This window comes from Archocentrus centrarchus, chromosome 10, assembly GCF_007364275.1.
Source record: "Archocentrus centrarchus isolate MPI-CPG fArcCen1 chromosome 10, fArcCen1, whole genome shotgun sequence".
NCBI lineage: Eukaryota > Metazoa > Chordata > Actinopteri > Cichliformes > Cichlidae > Archocentrus > Archocentrus centrarchus.
The window spans coordinates 18965317-18989589 of NC_044355.1; the positions used below are offsets into that span (position 1 = coordinate 18965317).

Genomic DNA, 24273 nt, shown 5'->3' on the forward strand with positions numbered 1-24273 from the left:
AGAAACTGCTGATCTGCTGGGATTTTCCAACACAACCATCTCTAGTGTTTACAGAGAATGGTCTGAGAATTAAAATCCAGTGAGCAGCAGTTCCCTGGGTGAAAATGCCTTGCTGATGTCAGAGGAGAATGTTGGTGACAGGAAGGAAACAGTAACCACTCGTTACAACCAAGGTATGCAGAATCTCTGAGCACACATCAAACCTTAAAGCAGATGGACTACAGCAGCAGAAGCCCATGAGTGGCACTCCTGTTAACTAAGAACAGGAAATTGAGACTGCAACCAGCACAGGCTCACCAGGATCTGCTGCGACATTCTGACGGTAGAGTCTGGCGTAAACATGAAAGCATGGATCCTGCATGAGCGGTTCAGGCTGGTGGTGTAATGGCGTGGAGGCTATTTTCTTGGCGCACTTTGAGCTCCTTGGCACCAACTGATCCTAATTTAAACCCCACAGCTTACCTGAGTATTCCTGCTGACCATGTCCATCCCTTTAATGACCACAGTGTACCCATCTTCCGATGGCTGCTTCCTGCTGGATAACACACCATGTCACAAGCTCATTTTTTTCTAACATGAAAATTAGTTCACTGACTAACTGTCACCTGAGCAGTCAAACCATGTCAACATGGACCAAAATCTCTGAGGAATGCTTCCTGGTTGAATCTATTCCATGAAGAATTAAGACAGCTCTAAAAGCAAAAGGGGTCCCAATGAAGTACAAGCAAGTTGTATCTAATAAATTGGACGTGTGCTAGTAGATCATTTAATACATTAACACTCACTCTAGATTAAAATAATTGTGCATTACTTCATGGACATAAAATATGTTTTGGATTTCCCCTGCTGCATGTGGACAGTTAAAGTATGAGGATTTGATTCAGTCCATGCAACTGCAGCAATGGTTGTAAAATCAGTTTTTGGTGACATCCACGATCCCTGTTTAGGTTGTGAAACATGATTCCTTTATTTTTTATTTCTCTGCACCAAGAATCCTGAGCTCTGACCTACTTGTTGGAAAAAAAAAACAAACAAACAGAAGGAACAGCTCGAATAAGAGAAACTTGGGCAGTTTTTGCTGTGAGAAGATCGTTTATAGCAAGAAGACTCCAGTGGGTTCATTTTTGCATTCCTCACAAGCACCAGGCAGGTACTCCCTGTGCCTAACTGTAACACGGACATGTGAGAACAACATTTCGAGGACTCCTGTGATTGGAAAGACAAAGTTAAGACAGTAACAACAGTATAAGATGCCCTTATGGTGACAGTTTGGTCAGGTGAAGCTTCTCACCTTTTTTCTTAGACTCCACACATTGAATAAAAAAAAAAAAAAAAAAAAAAAGGCCAAAAAATGTAAACATTGTTAAGAGAAACAACAAGAGAACGAAACAGCACCAGACACATACATATCAACAGAAGTAGAAAGAGGCTGAGTGAAGCAGCCGTCGAGCCTTAGCACCAGTACTCATCCCTGCTGTCAGTCCAGCGGTGCGCACACGAGAAGGCAATGTTGTACCAAAGTGAAGGCAGTGTTGCATTCAAGTAGGTACCAAAATATGAAACTCTTTCAGTCCTCTGAATGTCTACTGAGAGTTTCTGCAGAGAATTAAGGAAGGACAGGATGAAGAGTCACTTGTCCTCATCCTCCACTCTCCCCCAGTCTTCCGAGTCCTCCCCCTCCACCTCACCGTCATCTTCCTCCACATAATCGCCCTCATATATGTCATACTCGTCCCCGCCCTCGTCCTCCTCCTCATCTTCCTCCAGCAGGTTGCCTCTGTACAGTGGCTCATCTTCCAAGTCTTCTACGATCTCCATTTCCTCCATTTCATTCTCTTCCTCCTCTGCCTCTTCTTCTTCATCATCATCCTCATCATCATCATCATCGTCGTCGTCGTCATCATCATCATCATCTTCCACATCCTCCACGTCTAACCCACACACCTCCCCGTCCTCCACCTCTCCGTCCTCCCTCTCTGCCTTGGAGGAGGCAGGAGTGGAGAAAGCTTTCTCGTCAGTTCTGCCTGTGAGGTAGGACCTGCTGGAGGGGACGAAGCTCGAGGTAGCAGTCTTGGTGTTGATGTAGAGACGAGGAGGAGGCTCTTGCCTCGATGAAGCCGCTTGGCCATCAGGGGCAGAGATGGAAGAGGAAGAAGCCGCTCTTCTGGAGGCCGGGACAAAAGAGGAAGCGACAGGCGCAGCAACTGCCCCGGGCCTCATGGAGGTCATGTTGGGCATGTATTCACGTATCTCCCCTGGCTCCAGCGGGTCAGGCCCACAGGGGTCGTGTTCGCTGCAGGACAACTTGCCGTCCAGCTTGGAGATGAAGAGCATGCCATCTCGGTGCTCCTTACAGAACGAGTTGGGGCACATCTCACAGAACGAAGCTGCCTCTTTGCCACATACGTCACACTGGTGCCACGGACACTCCCATCGGCCTGCAGGAGAGATTATTGTGGAATGAATACATCTTGTGTTTGCAGTAAACATGCACAGATGGCAAGATTTTTGACTCACAAATGGTTAATAGCAATAGAAATAATTAACATTTCTCATCAAGTGCACATTTACCAAAACTACATTTTTTCCTTTTTTGGAGAGCCACTGTCAGTCTAATGCAGGGGTGGGCAATTCCAGGCCTCGAGGGCCAGTGTCCTGCATGTTTTAGATGTGTTCCTGATCCAACACACCTGGATCAAATGGCTGAATTACCTCCTCAGTATGCAGTCAAGTTCTCCAGAGTCCTGCTAATGACTTCTATATGTTATTCAGGTGTGTTGGATCAGGAACACATCTAAAACCTGCAGGACACTGGCCCTCGAGGCCTGGAGTTGCCCACCCCTAGTCTAATGCCTTCACCTCTGTTCTTTCCATATGTGCTTGAGGATATTCAAAACTCCTGAAAGCTTGATGCAAAAATGATGGCTGGCTATACACGACTATCATCTTGTGCGCTCTGCTTTAAGTCGTCCCTGCAATAACTCTCCAAGTCTACTTGCCTGCAGGCCTCTTGGCCAGGTTGAGGCAGTCAGCGTGATAGACCTTTGGGCAGCCCGGCTTCTTACAGGAAACTATCTGGCCCCCGTCACCACAGCTGAAACACTCATCTTCCCTCTCCTTGGTCACCTCTTGCTTGGTCTTCTTCTTCATGGAGACCTTCCGTTTTCCTTCCTTAGGCTTCATTTTCTCAGCTGATGGCTGGTTCTAAACGAGCACGAGGAACAGGAAGGTCACAAGGCGGCTCTTCTTACTGAAGGTGGAGCTGTGATTAAATATAAAGTTTTACCTTTGGCCGAACACCCAGGAAACCGCTACAGTTGGGTGCTCCACATTTACAGGCAGTCTTCCCATTGCCAAGACACTCCAGGTTGTAGTTGAAAGTCAGCTCCTCACCTAAAGTATATGTTTTATTAGATCAGATGTGTAATTAAAAATAATCTGAATAATCTTGTTCAACAGAAAAAACAACAACAACAAAGAAAAACTATCAAACCTTTTGGGACATCTTGTAAAGCAAATAACCCCACTCTTGTGTCCCCGTTCACAGTCCACTTCTGAGTCTCACAGTTTGGCTGGCAGCTGTGGTTCATGAAGCGAGCTTGGTTCCCTTTGGGACCCGCATCAATAATGCGATCCTGGAGTGGGAAAAAAAAAAAAAAAATGCAAATCAGTTTGGACACGTCACCGGATCTGCAACGTTAATCGAGCGCATCGCCACGCGGTGCCGTATTCAGGCTGTGTTTGCTGGTAGTCGACTCTGAATCACCTTGTCCAGTGTAAGCATGTAGAAGTTACAGATGTCGTTCTCCTGAGCGTGTCTGATCCTGGCTCGGCATTCTTCTTCATCTATCACCTCTCCCACATATTCACTGATAAAAGCTCCCTGAGAGTGGAAAAAAAAAAAAAAAAAAAAAGGAAATGAGTAAAATGTGATTAACACAACGATCCACGGTGTGATGTGTTTCCTACCCACCTTCTTGATGTCCGACATGCCGCGTAAACCCCAGCCGCAGGACAATGTCCTGAAAATCTCCACAGGTGTGTACTGGCGCTTTGTGAAAGCCTGATTCTGACATCGCTCCCCTGCCGCACACACCTGAGGGTGGCACTCGTACATCAGCATACGATTAATGCACTCGGAGTCGATGCCGCACGGGTTCTCGTCGGTCGCCTTGCAGTTACATCGTGGAACCTCGGACAAGTCGGCGGTGATAATCTGCACCTTCCCGATTGGTCGGTTTACCTAAGAAACGGAAATGGGGCAAGATTTTTTTACGGCACATCTCATTTAGCTGGTCTAACGCAGGCTTGATGAGCACGGATGTACACACGGTACCTTAATGTGTCTGTATGGAGGAGGTTTCTTGTCATTCTTTCTGTCCTCCTGCAGCTGCTTCAGCTCCTTTTCTGCCTGAAGCTCTTTGAAACGCTCGGCCGCTTCAGTCAGCGCTACAAAGAGAGACACGATCTTCACTATTAAACATCCATCTTACACCAACAATCAAGATTCTGTCAGCAACTAAGCACGCACCCTTTTTGTACACTGCATCTGCACCCTTGCCCATTTTTTCTATGTTGTGAGTGTCCCCCTCCATGTAGGGAAACACTCTGGCCTGGTACGTCCACACAAAATCTTTGGAGCCAAAGAACTGCACCGGGAACTCCCCCACCTCATGTTTCATCCTCAAGATGTTATTTGGCACCTCTTTGGTCAGACAGACTTCAGCGGGCCACCACCTAAAGAGTCACAGCAGGTTTCAGAAATACAAATATGGGTCCATTAGCTGTTGCATAGCGCCTCTGCGTGAATGCCAGTGTCGTTCACTTACCTGTAACGCCCCCACTTGACCCACAGTATGTCCTTAATGCGAGGCTTCTTTCCAGCTTTGCAGTCGTTGCAGAACCAGCTACCCTGTGGCATCTCCATATTCAAGCATTCCCGATGGAAAGCAGCAGGACAGGCTTCACAGCACAGCAGACTGCCCCCTAGAAACACAACCCATGAGTTATTAGTGTTTTTGTACTGGATGATCGTTTTTATACAAAAAAAAATCTGAAGGTTTGAGTTATGAAACAGGGAAATTTGAGCAAAAACATTTGTGAGGTAAAAGAAGTAAATAAATACCAAAGTGAATATTTATCATCAGTAGTAAGCCAATCCAGTAACTGACTTATTATAGTGTCACTACAACTGACACTAATCAGTACAAATGTAGATACTCAGGACTAAATGAGGCAAGTCAGTGTATTTAAATGAGCTCAGTGGCACTAATTTAGAGCATTAAACATTAACATGATACTTCAAGAGTCAAACTGCGTGTTTATAGCCGCTGGGTTTTACAGGCAGATTTGTGAGTAGAGACAAGAAACAGAAAGAAATGTATCCATTTGCCATGTGGGAGCATTTAAGTGGGAAATGGGACAGAGCATAAAAGTAATTTGGCGCATCTGATGTTGAATTCAATAATAAAACCCAGCGCATTTTGCAAAACAGCTGCTTTTGTGTTGATTTTTGGAGACAGCTTGCCAGCAGTGTTAGTTCATAGTTTAGACCTGAACACATTATTAAATATGTACCTGAATCTAGCACCACCAAGAAATAAGACCAAGCTCACCTTCGGAGCAGACAAAGCACCAGCTGACGTTGATGTGTTCGTGGTTCTTGCAACCTTTGCGAGGGGTGAAATGGTTCGGACAGAGGAAACTGTTGTTTGCCAGCACCAAGCTGCCAGCTGCCATGCAGTTGTCATTGGCGTGATAGGCGACGGGACAGCGAACGCATCGAGCCAACCGACCTAAGAGAAATGAAAATTAAAAGATCTGATTTGGAGGTTTTTTTTTACATTAACAAAACAACATGCACCATTTATGGGGTGATTTTGAAACACTTTCACTCTAAATGTTGTGTCTCATTCACCTGCATTAAGGCACATAAGACTCAGTCTTATGGGATTATTAGGAGAGATAACACCACAAAGCACAAGAAAGGATTCGTGTCAATCTGCTGAAGTAAACTCTGGATTACATGTCAAAAGCCTGCACAGTCGCTGTTTTATGAAGCCACCTTAAACTGCCAAAAATCAAGGATTATAACATACACTTGGTACTGTAGGGGAGGCTTCAAGTGTTACATGGGAAAAAAAAAAATCTCAGGCTGAATGCCTAATTTCTGATGACACATCAGCAAAAAATCCAGAGTTGTTACACTCGTGTTAGCATCAGCCTCTGCTTACACCGAGACAGTGAGTCATTCATAAGAAAGAGCTTAATCACTGAAACAAATCCTGGTATCTCCAAGGCATGCAGCCCTTAAATAATTCAGAGTTCAAAAGAGGCCATCAGCAGTCTAACAAATGATATGCAAACAAAGACTGTTCAGAATCACGTAACCAAAGGTTACGTGAATATCATAGAGCAGCACGATGAAGCTATATGGTAACAGCAGGATTGCAAGAGATTTAACGTTGCGTGCTTCCATCACATTTAAGAGACGCTGTGGTCCTTTCACCTCAGACATCCTTTCCTTCTTCTTTCTCCAGGTTCTCCTCGTCCCATCGTTCTGGTGGGAGTTCAACATGTTTTCATCTACCCAAAGGGTCTCAGGCCAGACCAGGGCAGAGTTTTGTTTTTTTTTAGATGTTTTCTAGTCTAATGTGGCCTTTTTTTGAGTATTTTGTATGCTGCAATAAACCCTCTGCATTTCCATTCATGCAGCCATCTCTTTTGTAGACCTTGACAATGATGCACCGCCTCCTCAAGAGTGTTCTTGACTCAGCTCGATGTTCTAAAGAGTTGATTTTAACCAAGGAAAGAATTCTGCAATCATCCACTTCAGTTGTTTTCGATAATCCTCGAGACCTTTTTTGGTTTGGTAGTGCTTCTGAGCGCATTCTTTGTTAAGAACGAGCTAAGTTGTTGATTTGGCCACTCCTAAAGTTTCTGCTATGAATTGATGGCCTCTTAAGTGCATCAACGCCTCTTTGAACTGCAAAACAGAATCACTGAATGCAAATTTTTTAAAATGCAATTACACCAAGACAGGCAACACCTGGATATGAAAATGATTACCAGCTGGCTGTAGAACTACTTTTAATCACATTTTCATGGGCTGTTTGTAAAACAAATGAAGCTACTTTCAGCTGCTCCTGCATTCACAGGGGTCGCCACAGCAGGTAGCGCTGCATGTTTGATTTGGCTAATTCTTACACTGGATGCCCTTCCTGACAACCCCTAAAGGGATCTGTGTCTCCTCCTGGGGAATAAATGACTGTAATTTCTACACGGGTTGAGTTTATTTATTAAACTCCACTAATTAAAGATAAAACTCCACACTTCAAATGAATCTTGACTGCTCTATTTTTGTGATGATCTCTTAAAATATAACTTGTGAAACACTGAAACATCTTCTGGTGTATGTTAAGCCTTCCATCTATGCATAGATGGATGGATGGATGGATGGATGGATGCATGCATGCATGCATAGATGGATGGATGGATGCATGCATGCATAGATGGACGGATGTGCTGCAGTGAGGATCAAATCCAGCAGTGGCACTCACCTTTAGAGCTGCAGACGTTGAGAGGGTTGGTAATGTGGCAGGACAGACACACATGCAGGGGGCAGCGGAAGCCTTTGTTATGAGGCTGGGTGGCTGAGTAGGCCATTATACAGTCGGTGTGGTAGAATTTCCCACACAGTGGGATTATGCAACGCTTCACCCCATCTCCGGACTTCTTACACACGAAGCATGTGTGAAAGCCTGAGAGGAACATTAAGAAGAATTAGACTCAGGTATGCCACAGCATGAATTTTGTGCTTTCCAGGCGTACCCACCAGTGTTACATTCACTACAGAGGAATTTTCCCTTGGGAGGAGCTGACAGGCCAATGCACTGCAGGTGAAAAGCTCCGTAACAGTGGCCGTCACACACCAGCAGGTCTCCTGTCCTCTCACACACCTGCACAAACACACAGAGGAAGAGACCTGATGAATGATTCACTGGTCACAAATAAGGGAAGTGTCGCAAACCAAGCAGAACACCCATACGTTCTCTCTCACCTGACAGACGCTCTCCTTCAAGGATGCGGCTCCTATTTTGCCTTTTACATCCACTTGGGAAGACAGGCTATCATTCCAGCCAGCCGGCAGTACCTACAGAGATAGTTGTTAGTCAAGTGCTGCTCATGAATGAAATAATGCAGACGCACAACCAAAAACTCAGTAGCCTAACAGCACAACATGCACACCTCGGCTTTGGGAGTTAGTGTTCCAGTGTTTTGTTTCTCCTCAATGCTGCAGCTCTCCATCTCAGCCTCCTGCTTAGGGGTTTTGGATCCTTTGGGGCTTGGAGATCTGCTCTCTGAGCGCTTGGAGGCAGCAGAAGCAGCAGCAGCAGGGGAAGAGGATGTGCTGGACATAGGCTTCTCTTTCCTCACAGATCCCAACTATCCAATATGAGATTTTATTGCAATTAGACTCATTTTAGCATCACACTGTTTGGTGTTTTGGTGTTATACAAAAACCCGGAAGCACATCTTGTGCCTTTTAGTACCTGAGTTTTCTTGACCAACACTTTCACCTCCGACGTAATTGCACTGTGTCGCTTTTGCTCCTACAAAGAACAAAAAAAAAAATAACAAAAAAAAAAATACTTTAAACATTTTTAGTGCTACCACAGAGTGCTCACAGAAATAACTTTTGTTCCTCTCACAAACATTGCTGGCTACCACACTTCCCTAATGCCATCTCAGTTACCTTCTTCTTTCCAGGAGCGGCAGGCACCTCTTCTATGTTAGAGTCCAGCACCTTATGCGACAGCTTTCTTGGCCTCTTTCTTTCTTGGATTAATAATCCCGTCTCTAAAGTAAAATGATTCAGTATTGCGTTACCTTACCAAATTTTAAAATAGCACCTGAGAGACAAGAACAATAGGTGATGGTGTAAATATATATATGTTACACTGTGAAGTCATTTACCAGATTCAGGAGGTAGATCAGATTCCTCTGCGGTCTCTGTGTCAAAGGAGGGTTGCGTTGTGACTGAAGATACTGAAGGTGCTGTAGGAGACAGCTCATCCTGAGATGGACTCTGTTCCAGCTCTGCAGGAGCCTCGGCGGGCTCTTCCGATGGAGCGGTTGAGGTAACCGTCCCTGATGTGGTGCTGAGGTCGTGGAGTGCTGCGATCCCTGAAGTCTGCTGAATGTACACATGACAACAAAGAGCAGCTGAAATACATCCAAATACGAGGTTTTAAACTAAACACGTGGCAATCGTTTCCATGTACTGTGTTGGCAACATGTTAATGAGACATGGAGCAGTGATGGCTGTTGTTTCTCAAGTTGCCCTCGATTTCTACAATTATATCTTATTTCCATTCTACCCTGAAAACCTTAAATGTAAGAACAATGGATCGATGCATAAAGACATAATCAGATTGGGTCAACCGGATAAACAGAACATCTGTCTTTCTGAAATGGGTGTGAAAATGCAGAAAAGCAAAAAGGTTATGGCACAACTTTATATATGGTATGTGCACAATATGAATAAAAGATCCCCTGAAGCAGAATTGATAGTGGAGGCCACGGGGTTCTCAAACTTTCTACATAGACGGAGACTTTCCAGGGAACACAATTTTCCAGGGATCTCATAATCCTCACACCAATTTAGCTGGTTTGGGCTTTGCCTCACTTGAGTATGTGAACTGCTTAAATATTAACAGCTGGGAGTGATTTCCTGACAGATTGTTTTCTATTGTCTCAGTGATAACGTGGGAGGGTGTTATGGACACAATATGCTTGTTTTATTGGTGTAAATTGTTCCCATCTGTAAAGATTCACTTTTTAATGATACAGCACAATATTTTTTGCAGCCCCCCCCCGTGCATATACTGTACAGCCTTCAACAAGCCACTGTTGAAGGCTGTACAGGTCACACCATTTTGTTTGGATTTATATAAATCATAAATTTCTCACCATTTGGGAAGATTCTGAAATGTGTTTCTTTGATTTCTTTTTTGGGGCAAATATTTGTTCGTACTCCTCAGCTGACTCCAGGAGCCTTTTGGTTGGTTTCCGGAGGCGTTTGTTCTCTAAAAAAAAAAAAAAAAATTATACATCATTTATTTACTGATTTTACCATCTCTACAATCAAGCTCAACAGCAGTACTTTGCGTCTTACCGGCTGTGCTGCTCGTGCTGGACAAATGCAAGTCATTCTCTGTGTACTTCTCAGCCCCCAGTTCAGGATCTGGTGATTCTGTCATGATGTCAGCCGCCGTCATCTCATCAGATACCTCGCTCATGATTTCACCCTTACTCTCGGTGGCCTCCTCGACCACCTGCCAGCGCTTCTTTGGAGCCACCGTGGATTCGAAGTTGCTATTGAGGTAGCTGGTGGAGGGATCAGCAGCGACAAGAGTATCCGATCCAGAATCGGCCAAATCAGCATGGCCGCTAACAAACTCCCGGCCGTAAGCCATGTCGGCCAGATCAGAAGAAAGGCCAGATATACTAAGTTTAATTTTGGCAGGTAATCTTTGTTTCCTACGTTGCTTGTCTGAGTTTCCGATCAGAGTATGAACAGGAGAGTCTTCACAGTGGGTGGTGTCAGATGCAGTGATACCTTTAGTCCTAATCTTTGTTCTTTCCTCTGTGTTGTGGGGTATTGTGGCTTTGCCTGGCTGGCAATTTTCAAGTTTGACCCCATGAGTTAATCCATCACAAGAACCATTGAGAGTCTCAACCTCTGTGGAAGCAGGAATCACCAGGGGTTCCTCTTTGATTAGGGAAGGCGATGGTGGGATCGTCAGCGGTTTCCCTTCTTTTTCTCTGGTATCATGCAGGTCTTTCAGAAGCATCAGGAAAGTACTGAATTTATAATTGGAATCAGGCCGAAATGTAGTCAGTTCAGAGTCACCGCTGACCTCCTTCGCAAGGGATTTAAACTTTAGTTCCTTGACATCCGGAAAAGTATCCATTGGTGACAGGGATAAGGATGGGGAAGTGGTTGATATATCCCTGACAGTGCTTTCTGTCTTGATCTTAACAGGTTGCAAATTGGACTCAGTTGTGGCCACGCACTTGGACTTTATCCATGTGCCATTACGAATTAGTTTCTTATCGAGCTTCCTTGCACGCTTTTTTGGAGTGCTGTGATTTACAGACAGTGATGCACTGCAGGGGGATCCCCGGTTAGAAGACGTTTCAGTGTTGTTGGGAGCATTAGTAGGTGTATTACCAGGAGAATTATCAGCGGAGGCTTCTGTTGAGATTTGGCTTGAAGCCACTGCATCTTTGAAATCGGTCTCTTCCTCTGCCTGCAGTGCCCTCGTCATCAAGCCACTGCTGGCAGGAAGAGCCACAGAGGTCTTTTCACTTTCAGCACAGCTGCTCAGCCTCTGTCCAGAATTTGTGTCTTTTGATGTCCTTTTATTTTTTAAAACGCTAAATGAATCTGCACACTGGCTTACTTTTTCAGTGCACTTTTTAGCCTTTGTTGAACTTTTTTCTTTTTGGGCCAGTCGGTCTATACTGTGTACCGGAGACACCGCTGTGCGTTTAGGTCGATGCAGCATTGGAACTGAATCCAGGTCAGCATAAGGTGAGTCCTTTGGCTCTTCTTTCAGTGCACGCGATGTTGTATGAAACTGGCCCGTAGAGGATTCCTTTGATCCACTAACTATATGCCCAAATATGTCTGACAAACACTTCTTTTTCTTCTTTTGAGCTTTACTGTTATTGCCTTGATTTGTAGAGTTTTTGATGAGATGGTGCTCATTTCCATTGGAGGCTGTAAAAGGTGTTGGAGGTCCACTGGAGTCCACAGAAACAGAGGGGACCTTTTGTGCCTTCTCATTAGGGAGTGGGCTGGGTATACGTTCATCTGCGTTGATTGAGACTAAAGTTTCCCTTTTCTTTTGCCGACCCGGGAGCAGATACTCAGCTTCGGCCACACTGACCTTCCATGCAGTCAGCAAACTTTTGGGTATCTGCAAAGAACAAATTTAGCCATTAAAATGCTGTTCACGGTAAGTAGACAAAGGATTTTCAAAGGTTCACTTTGAGAATTTTACCGTATACTTGTAGTCTTTCTCCTTCTGCTTCCCTCTCCGCCTAAGAACAGGAAGGTCTTGAAACTGATGGCCTCCTTCAAAAGGTAAAATAGCATTCCCCGGGACCCAGGCAGACTCTACAATCTCGCCAATCGTCTCCAAGAAATACATCCGGCAAGGACGGGGACTGGGAACTGGATCAAATTAAAAAACAGAAGGGAGAGCACATTAATTAACTTCCACACGCACACTAAAAATTCTTCTGGTTAAACTGTCAACAAAAGGGTCAAGTTGTGTGAAACTGAGTGAAATAATCAATATTAACATCAAAACTCACCTTTCATCTTAGTGTGAGTCCCCTGATCGGGGTCACTTGTGATTTGACAGGGCCACCAGGGCCTTCTGTTGAATTTTGCCCACACCAAGTCCCCTTCCAAGTATTTCACTGCAGGGAGAGGCCTTTTCTTTGGGCTGTTGGACTAATCATCACGAGAAAAAAAACATTAGTATCTGATGCAAGAAAGAAAATTACTACTGTATGTATCAACTCAAAATCCTTTTCATGTTTTTTGGACTCTAATTTAATAACATTTTAAAGCATTGCACTCTGGAAGCTGTACTCAAGATGGCACACGTGCACACTGGTGGCTCAAGGTCGTTAAAATATCCTTGATTATCACTTGACTCATTACGCTTCTAAATCAAAATGCATAACCAAATAAATTTGTGCGGCTTTGGTTGTACGAAAGTTGTAAATTTCGATTCTCTGGAGTTTTACACTCACATTAGAGTTGGTGCCAGCTGGTGAGGTAAGTCCGGGTTCAACAGGAGAGAGAAGTTCACCGTCACTGTCAGATTCCTCACCCAAACTCCACCCATCTCTCATAGAGATATCTGGCAACGCGCTGGGGCTTAGTGTAGGGTTGAGTTCAGATATAGTTTTGGACATTAGATTAAAGACTGTAGGTTTGTCTGTTCTTTTATCCGCCCCTGAGTTGCATGCGGTCTTACACTCTGTAACAGTTCGGTCCTGACTCAGCTTTGGGGAGTGGCGAAAAGGCGTGAGGTCCTCACTGCTGTTGTGTCTCCCCTCCTCATCCTCCCCCTTAACATCGCTGCTGTCAAACAGCGTGGACTCAAAATGCAGGTATCCATTTGGAATAGGGGAACAGCGCTCTAAGCTGTCAGGACTGTGTGGGGAGAAGCCATTTCTGTTCATGCCCTGCAGAGCCCCCACGGGCTCCAGGTCATCATTGCCTGGAGAAGGAGGCCACTGGACAGACGGTGCCTCAAACTCATCATCGTCATCGCTGATCGGGCTTGCACAGTGCAAGTTGTTGCGAGGATGGAGGTCCTGCTCTGGGTTAGGTTTGTTGATCGCAGTCTTCAGGTCATAGGGCCTCCTCAGAGAACTGTAGCTGTTAGATCGGTTAGGCTGATTGTACCCTAGTAAAGCGGGCTGTTTGAGGCTGGAGGATGGCAGCTGCACAGTTGATGACTGGTCTGATCCTCGCTTCACAATGCCACATTGGTTTCCATAGGAAGTGCTCACAGGGCCATTGTGGGGCCTCAGCTCTGACAGGCCTGAACCTACCCTAAGACCCGGTCTGTATGACTGCTTCATGCTGTCATGCCTACATCCTGTCAAATGAAACAGAGGCAGGGTTAGACAAGGTAAATGTGGCGTAGAAGTTCCCAAAAACACTCCGTGTGGTTCTGGAGATATGTAAACACAGTGGCTGACACAAATGATAACATTCGGAAATACAACGTCAGGCATATCCGTTCACACAGAAACCCATGACGGTCCAGCCATGGCCAGTGCGCGCGTACACACACATAGACACACACACATAGACACACACACTCACAGATAAGCCGACATTGCATGGCCTCCATTCTAGAGGCCAGCCGGACGGCACAAGACAAAACACAGAAAACAACCGTGTTCACATACTTCATTCACAAACTATTAGAAAATAGCACCGCTTTGTCCGCTGAATGTGGGTCATCACGGCGATCGTTGACTTGCACAGTCAATGGAGGAGCGCTGAAGCTGTAGTAGAGGAGGTGACACTGAGCCATCACAGAAACAGTGAGTGGCTCACACAAACAAGCTACGGCCGCACGCCGACATAGGAAGCTACTATTAACTCACAAAAAAAAAAAAAAAAAAAAGGGTCTGATCGGCACCACAAGTTCACCACACTATCAACACGTGGAAAAAACGCGAAAAACTCACCATTTGGAGGTCGGTCATCGCGAAGCCAGCAGCTGCTCTTTGATAATGTGGCACCAAGCGAGTGTTTTTCTCGGTTTGTGAAAGCAGATCTCCACAATCCCAGCTGCAGGAGCACTAGTAGTAGGCCAAGGCACGGCTCTCATTCTCGCCTCATCAGCGTCGGCCCTCTTAAAAACTGTCACCTTAAATAAAAAACAACAGCCCACAGCTCCATTACGCTGCAACGTCTTCAGTGAGCCATAACCGGTCCCCCAACAGCCACAGCAGTTTATTTACTACATGATTTTTGCCTGCTTGTCGATGTGCCCCCGGTTATGTTAAAACAAGCCCAGACTGTGTTGGTGAGCAGTAACCAATCCGCACTGCTACCCAACCCCCCGTCTATAGAGGGCCGTGACACTCACCCTCCTAACGCGCGCACACAAACACGCACGCTCACACACGCGTGTACGTCCAGGTGAAGTTTCCAATAGTTATTAGTATGAAGTAATAGCTGTAATCAGAAATGAAGGCACGGATTTATAAGTAGTTTGTCCCGTTCCTGCCCCCCCCCCCCCTCGCCCCCCCCGACCCAAAGTCCTATTGTTTAACTTTCCTAGCTGATCCAAGCCTGTGTGTATGTGCACGAGGAGAAAGATCGACTATACAAAAATAATAATAATAATAATGAATAAATGAAACAAAATAAATTGACTGCACGGCGCTAATAACCACACGGCCTTTCCGGTCAAATTAGACTCGGTGCGCCATGTTGCCTCTCCACAGAGCGCTCTGACATGAGGAAACAGGCCGCCAGGCGCTCAGGAAAATAAGATCAGCGAGGGTTGAGGCATTGTGCCTGTGAACGGGTTCCTTTTCTTTTCTTTTCTTTTTTTTCTGGTTTGTGTCCTGCGATTAAACAACACTTTAAGCGGCCGCCTTCCAGCCTGCCGTCACGTAACTTTGATGGTTTGGTGCGCGTCTTGTTGATCAAACTGAAACAGATCCACAAACGCGCAAACTCAAAGAGCACAAAAGGCTCGCTGCAGTGGACCAGTCCTCAAAGATCAAAGACAACGCAGTTACATGCCGACTTGCCAGCAGAGGAACGAACCTCGGCTTTTTATTTTAAATATCCTACAATGTGGATGGTTCGCATCTCATCTCCAAAGGTGGTGCCCGCCTATAAGTTTTTTTTTTTTTGGTGAATTATCATGTGAAGAGCACAAAGACTCAAGATGAAACCCAACTCATTACCCCGCCTCATGGCGGTTACATAAAAAGACCCACTGTCTTTTTAACCACTTCTTCTGTCGCGTACCTTATAAGAATACGCCCAAAAAGTAATATCATAAACGTCAGCAGGCCTTAATTTCATCTAGCAAGATGTAAATAAAGGTATTATGACAAAGTGATTACCATGTCACAGGACTCAAGCCCTCTTGTGTCTACAGGGAGAATTACACGCTGTCGGCGTGACAGGAAATTCTGTGAAAAGGATGATTTCTTTCTTTTATTTTGGTTTCACATACAGTAAATCATTATTATTACATATGCCACAAAGCTTTAGCCATTTCCCCTCTAATGATCAGCCTAACATACATGTGGAAGTGCTTATTGAGTGAGCTTGAATATGGAAACAGGCTGTTAAGATACATAATGCAAACTATATTTACAAAGTGCAGAAACAAAAGGATACTATGTTTTAAGCTTTACCGGTTCGAGTTCATAAAAACGTACTGCAGGTTTCCTGCTCTATAAGATGCTGGATTGTATCACAAAATAAACCACATACTGGACAAGTGGACAACACACAAAGGACGATTACACAGTTAACATATTTATGCTCAGGAAAGATTTGGTTTGATTTTTTTTTTTTTTTTTGTTCTAAAATGTTTATAAATGTAGAAAAAATGTCATACAAACAAACAGTCATATGTTAAAACAGAGTAAGAGAACATATCACAACTCAGAGGAACAAAATACATCAGGGTTACTGAGGTTTGAACCACAAACTAACTATACTGACTGGTGTTATTCCATGTGCATGCATCTCTGCCAACCTGGAGCAATATATTTGCGATTCAGTCATTTATTATGAAAAGATGATGAAGATGTCAAACACTGTACAGTGAAAACTCAAGACAGTCATTGTAGATGGAAAAAAAAACCACAAACTTTTCTCCCAGCATAAATGAAATGCGAGGCCTTCTTTTGCTCATGCAACCAAATGTTTTTCAAACACTGGGGAAGCAGCTGCAGAATTAATCTCTGTCGTTTCATCTGCTTTATTGCTACCAGGCTCACAGAGGTCTCTTTTCTCCATCATGGCGTATGGAAAAGGTGGAACATCACAGCCAGTGAAGTCCAGTTTCTTGGGAACACCGCAGTTGCTAAAGTCCAGCTTCTTGGTACCGTCACATCCGAACTCTAGCTTCTTGAGGCGAGCAAGGCTCTTGATGCTGCCAGGGGGTCTGCCGGGGCTCACCTTATATCCCGCTGCTTTGGTGGTTCCAAGTGGCCTACCTGGACTGGTTTTGAAACCAGCTGCTCTAGTTGTCCCAAGTGGACGCCCAGTACTTGTACGGTAACCAGCTGACTTTGTGGTCCCAGATGGCCTTCCTCTCCGCCCTGACTTCGCCGTGCCCTTCTTTTTCTTAGAGCCATCGGGCCCTAGAGCTTCACTGGCCCTGATTCTCACTGTCTGTGGCTGGAAGTCATTCTGGGTGCCTTGCAACTGACACGCCATGGCTTTGTGCATGCCCTGTGGCAAAGGGGCAAGGCCGGCAAGGGACAGCTGCAAAGCAGGGTTTGTTGGAGAGGGGTAGAATTTGTTGGATTGTGTGCTACATAAATCAAAGTGGCTGCCTGGATGACAGTCCTCTGTCAGTGTACTCATGCAATAGTCACTGCTGCTGCTGGTCACTTGGTGCATCATCTTCTGTTGGGATGTAAAGAAATACATCAGCTAGAAAAGCAACAACAACCCAGTTTTAGTAGCTTACTTCTAGTGGCCCAAACAGGCCTTTTAGCGTTGCAACACAAAACACACAAACATAAGTGATTTCCGCAACAAATATGTTAAAACACAGTCATATTCTGCAAAATGCACGGCACGTAAAACAATACAAAAATTAAACGGTTACTGACGAAGAGCGTTCAACTATTTCAAGAACGTAAGACGAACAGTTCGTACCTCATTTGTTGGTGGATGTTGGAGTGCAAAGGGTTAATTTCGACTCGTCTACACTTCCTTTCTCTGACAGCCACAACATCTTTGTGAAGGTGCTGCACGAACTACACCCGGGCGTCTGTGAGTGTTGTCTTGAAGCGGGACTGCTGCATATTTCAGCGCTCAGTTAATCCTCTACGCAGAGGTTTGGATGAGAGTGGCAGCCATTTTCACCCAGAAAAAAAAAAAAAAAAAAAAAAAAAATTATTAAACCAGCAGGCGCCGACTGCGCATGCGCAAACAAAAGCGTCCAGGAAACGTAAAAACAGTGTGACGCAATGTGTTTCTCTAGCTTTACAATCGTCTCACATATCCTAGTTGTAAAGCATTCAGCTGTGGGGTGCCGTGGAAACAAAACTGTATATCGACGGCACTGCAGTAATTATGCAAATGGTACACTGTCTTGAACCAATTGCTCATTTATTAAAATATAATAATAATCACATACCAATTAACCTAGACTGGATCAACTGGATCAGTGGTCACTGTAAGGTACGTGTATATATGCATTACAAAGGCAACAAACATCAGTGATCGATTTTTGTAGTTTTTATTAACATCTATATGAACTTAAGCACAAACACTGGATTTATGGAGCAACAACAGTGCTGGAACAGGTCAAAATATAGACTTGGCCTCCAATGGTCGTCTTTGCAAAATTAAGTCCACGGGACTTAAGTTTCCCTGATGAGCTTGGTCAACTTCTGGATCTTTGTTTTGGTGGACATGTCCACATACTTGTCTCCGATACTGACGATCATGCCGCCCAGGATTGAAGGATCCGACTGCGAAGAGTACAAATGTTACATAAATGTCATTTATACAGTACCAAATCACAACAGCTGTCACCCCAGGGCACTTTATATTGTAGGCTGAAATGGTGCCGTGAAACTTCCCCTGCTGACTATTTACAATAAAGACAATTGTTTTTTTTTGCATCACAAGTTTTCTGAAATTTTTATGTTTAAAAAGCACCTGAATGTGCAAATTTGCATACACTACCAGTTCAAAATTTGTGTATCTTTTTACCGACATATTAAAGTTGAAGTTGTTTGCAGATGGGATTTTGGACATCTCTTAAAATTCAATAAACATTTTAAGATGTCAACAGTCAGAGGGAAAAGGGAATAAGATATTCTATAAATCAGGCTCTGAGAGCTCTGTGAACACTCATCTGTAACTACCTTCAGAATAGATACAAATAAAACTGTACTGATTTTTTTTTTAAAAGTTATATGCAAATGATTAGAGCAGATGTTATTTTCCAAGCTTGTAATTGCCCTTTTTTTTTTTTTTTTTTTAAACTCAAATTCACTATGTGAATTCCAGCTTACAGGTAATCATAATACAAATTCCTCTGGTTGATTTAAATAAGTATTTTTTTTTAATACACTTTTATTTAATACACACTTTTATTCCTGTTTTATTATATAAATGATGCAAATTGTTACATTTGCGCTTATTTTTAAAGATGTCAAACAGTGTAACAAACACGAACACCTAAATGTGCATTTTGGATGTTATCTCACAGTCTAAGATAAAACTGGTTATTTAAGTAAAACAGCCCCAGATCTCAGAATTGACCAATGCATGAAAAGTGCTTCCCCTTGAGATAAAATGTAAAAACTGAAAAATGCTTATTTGTAGGTTTTGGGGATTGTGCATTAGAGCTTTACCTTTGTTTCCAGCTTGATAGTCTCACCCTTCTGAAGAAAGCCCTTAAGGGCTACTTTCAGCTCATTGAGATTAGCTTCATCCAAAGGCTGAAATAGATAAACATTCATTATGAGGGTACAGTATATCTACAGCAAGCAATACTGCAATTAAAAACAGGAATGATAGATGATGCAACAGAGATAGTTTATATGACGTGACCTGTTCTCAGTATGTGAAATTCAAACTGGAAGTGTAGGGACATATCTTGCATATCCACCCATTTTATACCTGTGCAGTAGTGACGGAGCAGATGACCTCTCCACGGTGTGCGCTCATCATTTTGCCAAAAGCGTTAATAACATCACCAGTTAAAGTAAGACGACCATTGTCAGCCAAAACATCTGGGGGCCACAACAACAACACATGTTTGAGCAAGATTCACTACTTCTCCATCTGCTTGCAGCAAAGTGTAGATATTGTATTACATCAGTTCAAAGTAAACAGTGTGTGATTTTATCCAATTCTTTCTAGTATGATTTTTTCCCCCTTCTGTAAACATCAGATTTGGAAAAACACTCATAACTTTATTTACTCTTAAGTCAAGTCAAAGGTTACTTCTATAGCACATTTGAAAACACCTCAGCTGTACAGGCTATACAAAATATAATTAACAGTCACTAACTCAACAATAAACATTCACTAATAAAAGCATAAACATTGATTAAAAGAGAAAAAAAACAATAATAAAAAAACTGTTTGCACAATAAGTTGCTAAACTGGAAGACATAGAGAATAAGTAGGGTTTTAACAGTGTTTTAAAATGATTGAGTAACTGGGCAGCTCTTATGTGAAAACCCAGGATGTTCCAAAGGTTAGGAGCCCCCACCGAGAAAAGGTTCTTCCTTTACTTTTGAGCCTGGATCTAGGACTGTCCAAGAGCAGCTGGTTCTTACATGTCAGGGCTCTGGTAAGAGTGCAAAAATGTAAGTGTTGAATTAACTAAGCTGGCGCTAAATCATTAAGACTCTTAAAATCTAAAATTACTTTTTAAAATTTTAGATAAATACTAATTTTACAATACTGCTGTATATAAAATACAGCTTGCAAATAAATGTTGACCAAACCATATGGCTGGTCTGTCAAAAAAGTCATCTTCACATTTTCTTTTCATATAGATATTCTTTTATCTCAGTCTAGATACTTTCAGCTGTTCCTTTATTTCTCAAGCGGTCACCATAGCAGATCCTGCTATTCCTGTTGCAACCCTCCCAAGTGGCTGTGGCTCAGGGAATAGAGTTGCCCTCAATGCATCCATCAGCGTGTGAATGTTAGGTTAAAAACACTTGGGCATAGATAAAGGCACTTGTATGAATGCATGAATGAGGCTTGTAGTAAAAATGTGCTTTGAGTGCTCAAATAAAGTAGAAAAGCACTATAAAAGTACCAGTCCATTAAGGAATGGAACCAATACCAAACTAAACTTTACTAGATGGTTTTCTTTGTGTCTTCAGCATCACAAAGGGATTCCTAAATAATATTCAACCCAATTATGTCCAATCTTGCAACAACCATATAAAATCTAATCAGTTAGAGGTGTTGTGAAATTCTGAAATTGTGACACTACACACACACACAAGAGTAATGACACAGAGGTCACAGAGGTCACAGCAGTAACTGCGGTCCGTGATCACTCACTGATGAGGTTGACAGTGATGGGTGAAACCTTGGCCTTTGCAAGAGCATCATTGAAGGTCTTCTGCTTGATGCTGCGCTTCACATGAGGATTCATTACAACACTGTAAATCTTAGGGTCCTTGATCAGGGTCTGAAAAACAAGGTGGCAAACAGTAAAAACTGTAAGTACTAGAGGAAAGATACACGTGACTAACTGCTTAGATTACCAATATTTATCTATCAGATCACTAGTCTAATGATTAAATAGATTAACAGCATATGTAAACATCTTGTGCTGCTATTTAAAAACATTACAGTAGTAAGCACATAACGGCTGTCATCATTCAGTGGCAGCAACATTAACATTTGTTTCTTTTTTTTTGACTTACAGACACTTTTCCCAGCTCCTGCTCCACTTGGTCCAGTTTGCTCTGCTTACTGGCAGCGGAGAACAGAGCAGTGGCATAACGGCCCTCCACTCCATACACCTGGATGGGAGGCTGCAAGGACATTTACAAAGATGAACTACTTTAACTCACGTATTAATTCTGTCACAAATTATTGATGATGGTTATTATGCTGCACTTCATTTACCTTAACCAGCTTTGCTGCAGGTCTGATCACAGACGTGCTAAACTGGCGTGCCTGCAAAATTAAATTTAGATGATGTCAATGAGGAGAGCCCAAAGCTTGAGGTGATGAATTATTGTCCCGCTTTGCAACGTTTACGTTACACAGTTAGCTGGTCGGCTAACACGTTAGCAGTCATTCAAGTGCAATGCCTCGTGTGAAATATTTTGAACTTTTAGCGTTAATTTCTGCCCACCGGAATTAATAAAACACATCAAACAAGTTTTTGAAGATATGAAAACAAAGGTAAGCCCTATTATATCCAAACATTTTTGTTAAAAAAGATAACTGAATGTCATACCTGCTGTCCTAGCATGAACGCTGCCATTTTCTCCTACAGCTGTCTAGAGTAGAACGACCGACTGCGCATGCGTGCTTTAGAGGAAGGCGTATTGCTGTGGGTAATGTAGTTCTTCCAGTGCAGCGCATCGTGAATACGAGGCCCTAAAACTGTTTCAGATTTTTTTTCGCTTTTGTTTTCTTTTGTTTGTTTAAATGTTATATAGTTATTAATATTTTAGACTATAGCAAATGTATATGCTACTATACTGCCATACTATAGAAAATACGTGTATAGTTTTTGTAGATAGATAGATAGATATCTGCACAGACACAGACACAGAATGACCAGTTCCAGAGGAATATTTTTGTTTGTTAAGGTACTTATCACTGACCTATTAATCATTCAACCATAAAAAAGGCTCCTAACCAAAGGGATGCACTGGTGTTGTGTCTACACATAACAGACAACTTAGCAAAGAAACAATTTTAAATGGCATCTTTAGTTAGTTCACTTTGTTACAGGCAGCCTGTAACAAAAACACAACCATCTGTAAAACACGATGCCATGGTTTGGAGCTGCATGTCAGCCAGTGGTGTTGGAGATCTTGTCAAAATTGATGGAATTATGAACACAGAAAAGAATAGACAGATTTGGATCCACCATCCAGTACCATCTGGAAAGCATCTGATTAGCATTAATTTTTCAGCACAACAATGATGCCAAATGCAGTTTGTGCATGTTTCAATGAACTGCTGCATGTATTTCCCATTTTCCTAGCCTATCACAGCTGACATAGGGTGAGAGGCACGATACACCTCGGACAGGTCTCCAGTCTGTTGCAGGGCTAACACAAAGAGACAGGAACTCACATTTACCCCTATGGGCAATGTAGAATCACCTATTAACTTAACCCCATTAAACCCCTGCATCTTTGGACTGTGGGAGGAAGCCGAAGTACCTGGAGAGAACCCACATAGACACGGAGAGAACACGCATACTCCTTACTAGTAGCACCTGTTATCTGAGCTCACCTCAGCAGGTTAGATGGTCAGACCGTTTTTAGCCTCTACAGTTGCTCCTGTTTGTTCATGCTTCATCACATTAGTTTAATTTTTAAACAGGCGACTATCAGAAATTATAACAGCAAGCTAAACTGAGAGAAAACCAAAACAATTCCCTTAATTTCATACCGTTTATTTATTCCCTTCATCAATAAATAAACCAGATATTTTTTAGGAATAAAAGGATGCCGCATCGTTTGATGGCAATGAAAATTATCAACCTACAGAAAACTGAATTCAAAGACACCCCAAAAATCAAAGTGAAAAAATGATGCGGCAGGTTAGTCCACTTTGCTGAAATTTCATTGCAGCAGCTCAAAAAGGTACTCAGTAATTTGTATGGCCCCCACTTTTCTGTCTGCATGCAATCCAGTGTTGGAGCATGCTCCTAATGAAACAACGGATGGTGTCCTGGAGGATCTCCTCCAAGTTTTTCACTGAGCTCCTGGACAGTCTGAGGTGCAACCTGGCAGTGTCGGATGGACAAAAACTTAATATCCCAGAGATGTTCTGTGGTGAGGTGAGGCAAGCGTGGGGGCCAGTCAATGGTATCAATTCCTTCATCCTCCAGGAACTACCTGCATATTCTCATCACATGAGGCCAGGCATTGTTGTGTACCAGGAGACCCACTGCACCAGTGTAGGGTCTGATAATGGGTCCAAGGATTTCATCCTGAAGCCTAATGACAGTCAGGGTGCTGTTGCCTAGCCTGTAGAGGTCTGTGTGTCCCTCCATGGATTTGCCTCCCCAGATCATTGCTGACCAAGAAACAACAACTAAGAACCAAGAAAAAAAAAAATTTAATTGGCATTTTCCAAATTAAAAGTTTCGAATTGGCTTTTAACTTTAAACATCAATAAACCAGTTAGAGACGAACTGTCTGGTCTTGCAGATGTTTTCTATTAATATGATTTCTCTGATGTCATGTGATTAGTGTCGTCTTTCCTGTTTGGGTGTAAAAGCTGAATAATTTGAAGCAGCTGTAGTGCTGTTCACCTAAATCTAATAAAATGAGAAACACACTTTAACTCTTATCACTCATTTGAATTTTATTTAATCACAAACACTAATTTAGATCAATAATTTTGAAAGATTGAAATCCTTTATTTTATCCTGCTCTATTTCATTTTTTTTTTAATCAAACCAGCTTCAGGTTTGTAATTGATCTCATTTCTCTGATGCTTAATCACATGTGTAGAGTGAAAATCCAAAGTACAGATCTCTCAGCATGACCTTTACATATCTGCAAACCCTGCAGAACCAAGATTTGAATTTTAAAAAATAGATGCGGACCATACTTTCATGATTGATGATAGCTCCAGCAAAGCATGCCTAAATCTTACCAGGAACCTGCATGCTGGGAATGATCTCAGGATTTTCCAATACATCCATCAAAAAGTTTATCTAATTTGATTTATTTTTAATTACAAACATAAACAATTTGAAGGATGGACATAATTCAGTC

General features: G+C 43.0%; 3 protein-coding genes across 5 annotated transcripts; all 3 read right to left on the reverse strand.

Moving 5' to 3' along the window:
- Positions 1-1072: 1072 nt before the first annotated feature.
- nsd1a (nuclear receptor binding SET domain protein 1a) lies at positions 1073-14678 on the reverse strand. Of its 2 annotated transcripts, none has more exons than XM_030739600.1 (23): positions 14293-14678; positions 12835-13691; positions 12388-12529; positions 12072-12244; positions 10178-11987; positions 9973-10088; positions 8977-9193; positions 8756-8859; positions 8553-8612; positions 8248-8445; positions 8060-8152; positions 7835-7958; positions 7560-7760; positions 5616-5795; positions 4830-4986; positions 4532-4737; positions 4337-4449; positions 3974-4243; positions 3767-3883; positions 3494-3635; positions 3287-3393; positions 3000-3204; positions 1073-2438 (listed from the first exon to the last, which is right to left on the reverse strand). In XM_030739600.1, exons 2-23 carry the CDS (start codon positions 13672-13674, stop codon positions 1630-1632), a joined length of 6384 nt encoding a protein of 2127 aa, XP_030595460.1. In that variant the 5' UTR covers positions 13675-13691; positions 14293-14678; the 3' UTR covers positions 1073-1629. The 2 variants fall into 2 exon arrangements, with proteins under 2 accessions (XP_030595460.1, XP_030595458.1); XM_030739598.1 differs by having other exon boundaries at positions 8977-9196.
- Positions 14679-15776: 1098 nt separating this feature from the next.
- LOC115786762 (UPF0461 protein C5orf24 homolog) lies at positions 15777-17685 on the reverse strand. Of its 2 annotated transcripts, none has more exons than XM_075074402.1 (2): positions 17468-17685; positions 15777-17212 (listed from the first exon to the last, which is right to left on the reverse strand). In XM_075074402.1, the coding sequence occupies exon 2, from the start codon at positions 17207-17209 to the stop codon at positions 16490-16492; it is 720 nt and encodes a 239-aa protein (XP_074930503.1). In that variant the 5' UTR covers positions 17210-17212; positions 17468-17685; the 3' UTR covers positions 15777-16489. The 2 variants fall into 2 exon arrangements, with proteins under 2 accessions (XP_074930503.1, XP_074930502.1); XM_075074401.1 differs by having other exon boundaries at positions 15777-17239.
- Positions 17686-18037: 352 nt separating this feature from the next.
- On the reverse strand, positions 18038-21848 carry atp5po (ATP synthase peripheral stalk subunit OSCP). Its single transcript, XM_030739296.1, has 7 exons — positions 21765-21848; positions 21428-21478; positions 21223-21333; positions 20855-20984; positions 19448-19560; positions 19180-19266; positions 18038-18288 (listed from the first exon to the last, which is right to left on the reverse strand). The coding sequence occupies exons 1-7, from the start codon at positions 21789-21791 to the stop codon at positions 18178-18180; spliced, it is 630 nt and encodes a 209-aa protein (XP_030595156.1). The 5' UTR covers positions 21792-21848; the 3' UTR covers positions 18038-18177.
- Between the last annotated feature and the right edge of the window lie 2425 nt (positions 21849-24273).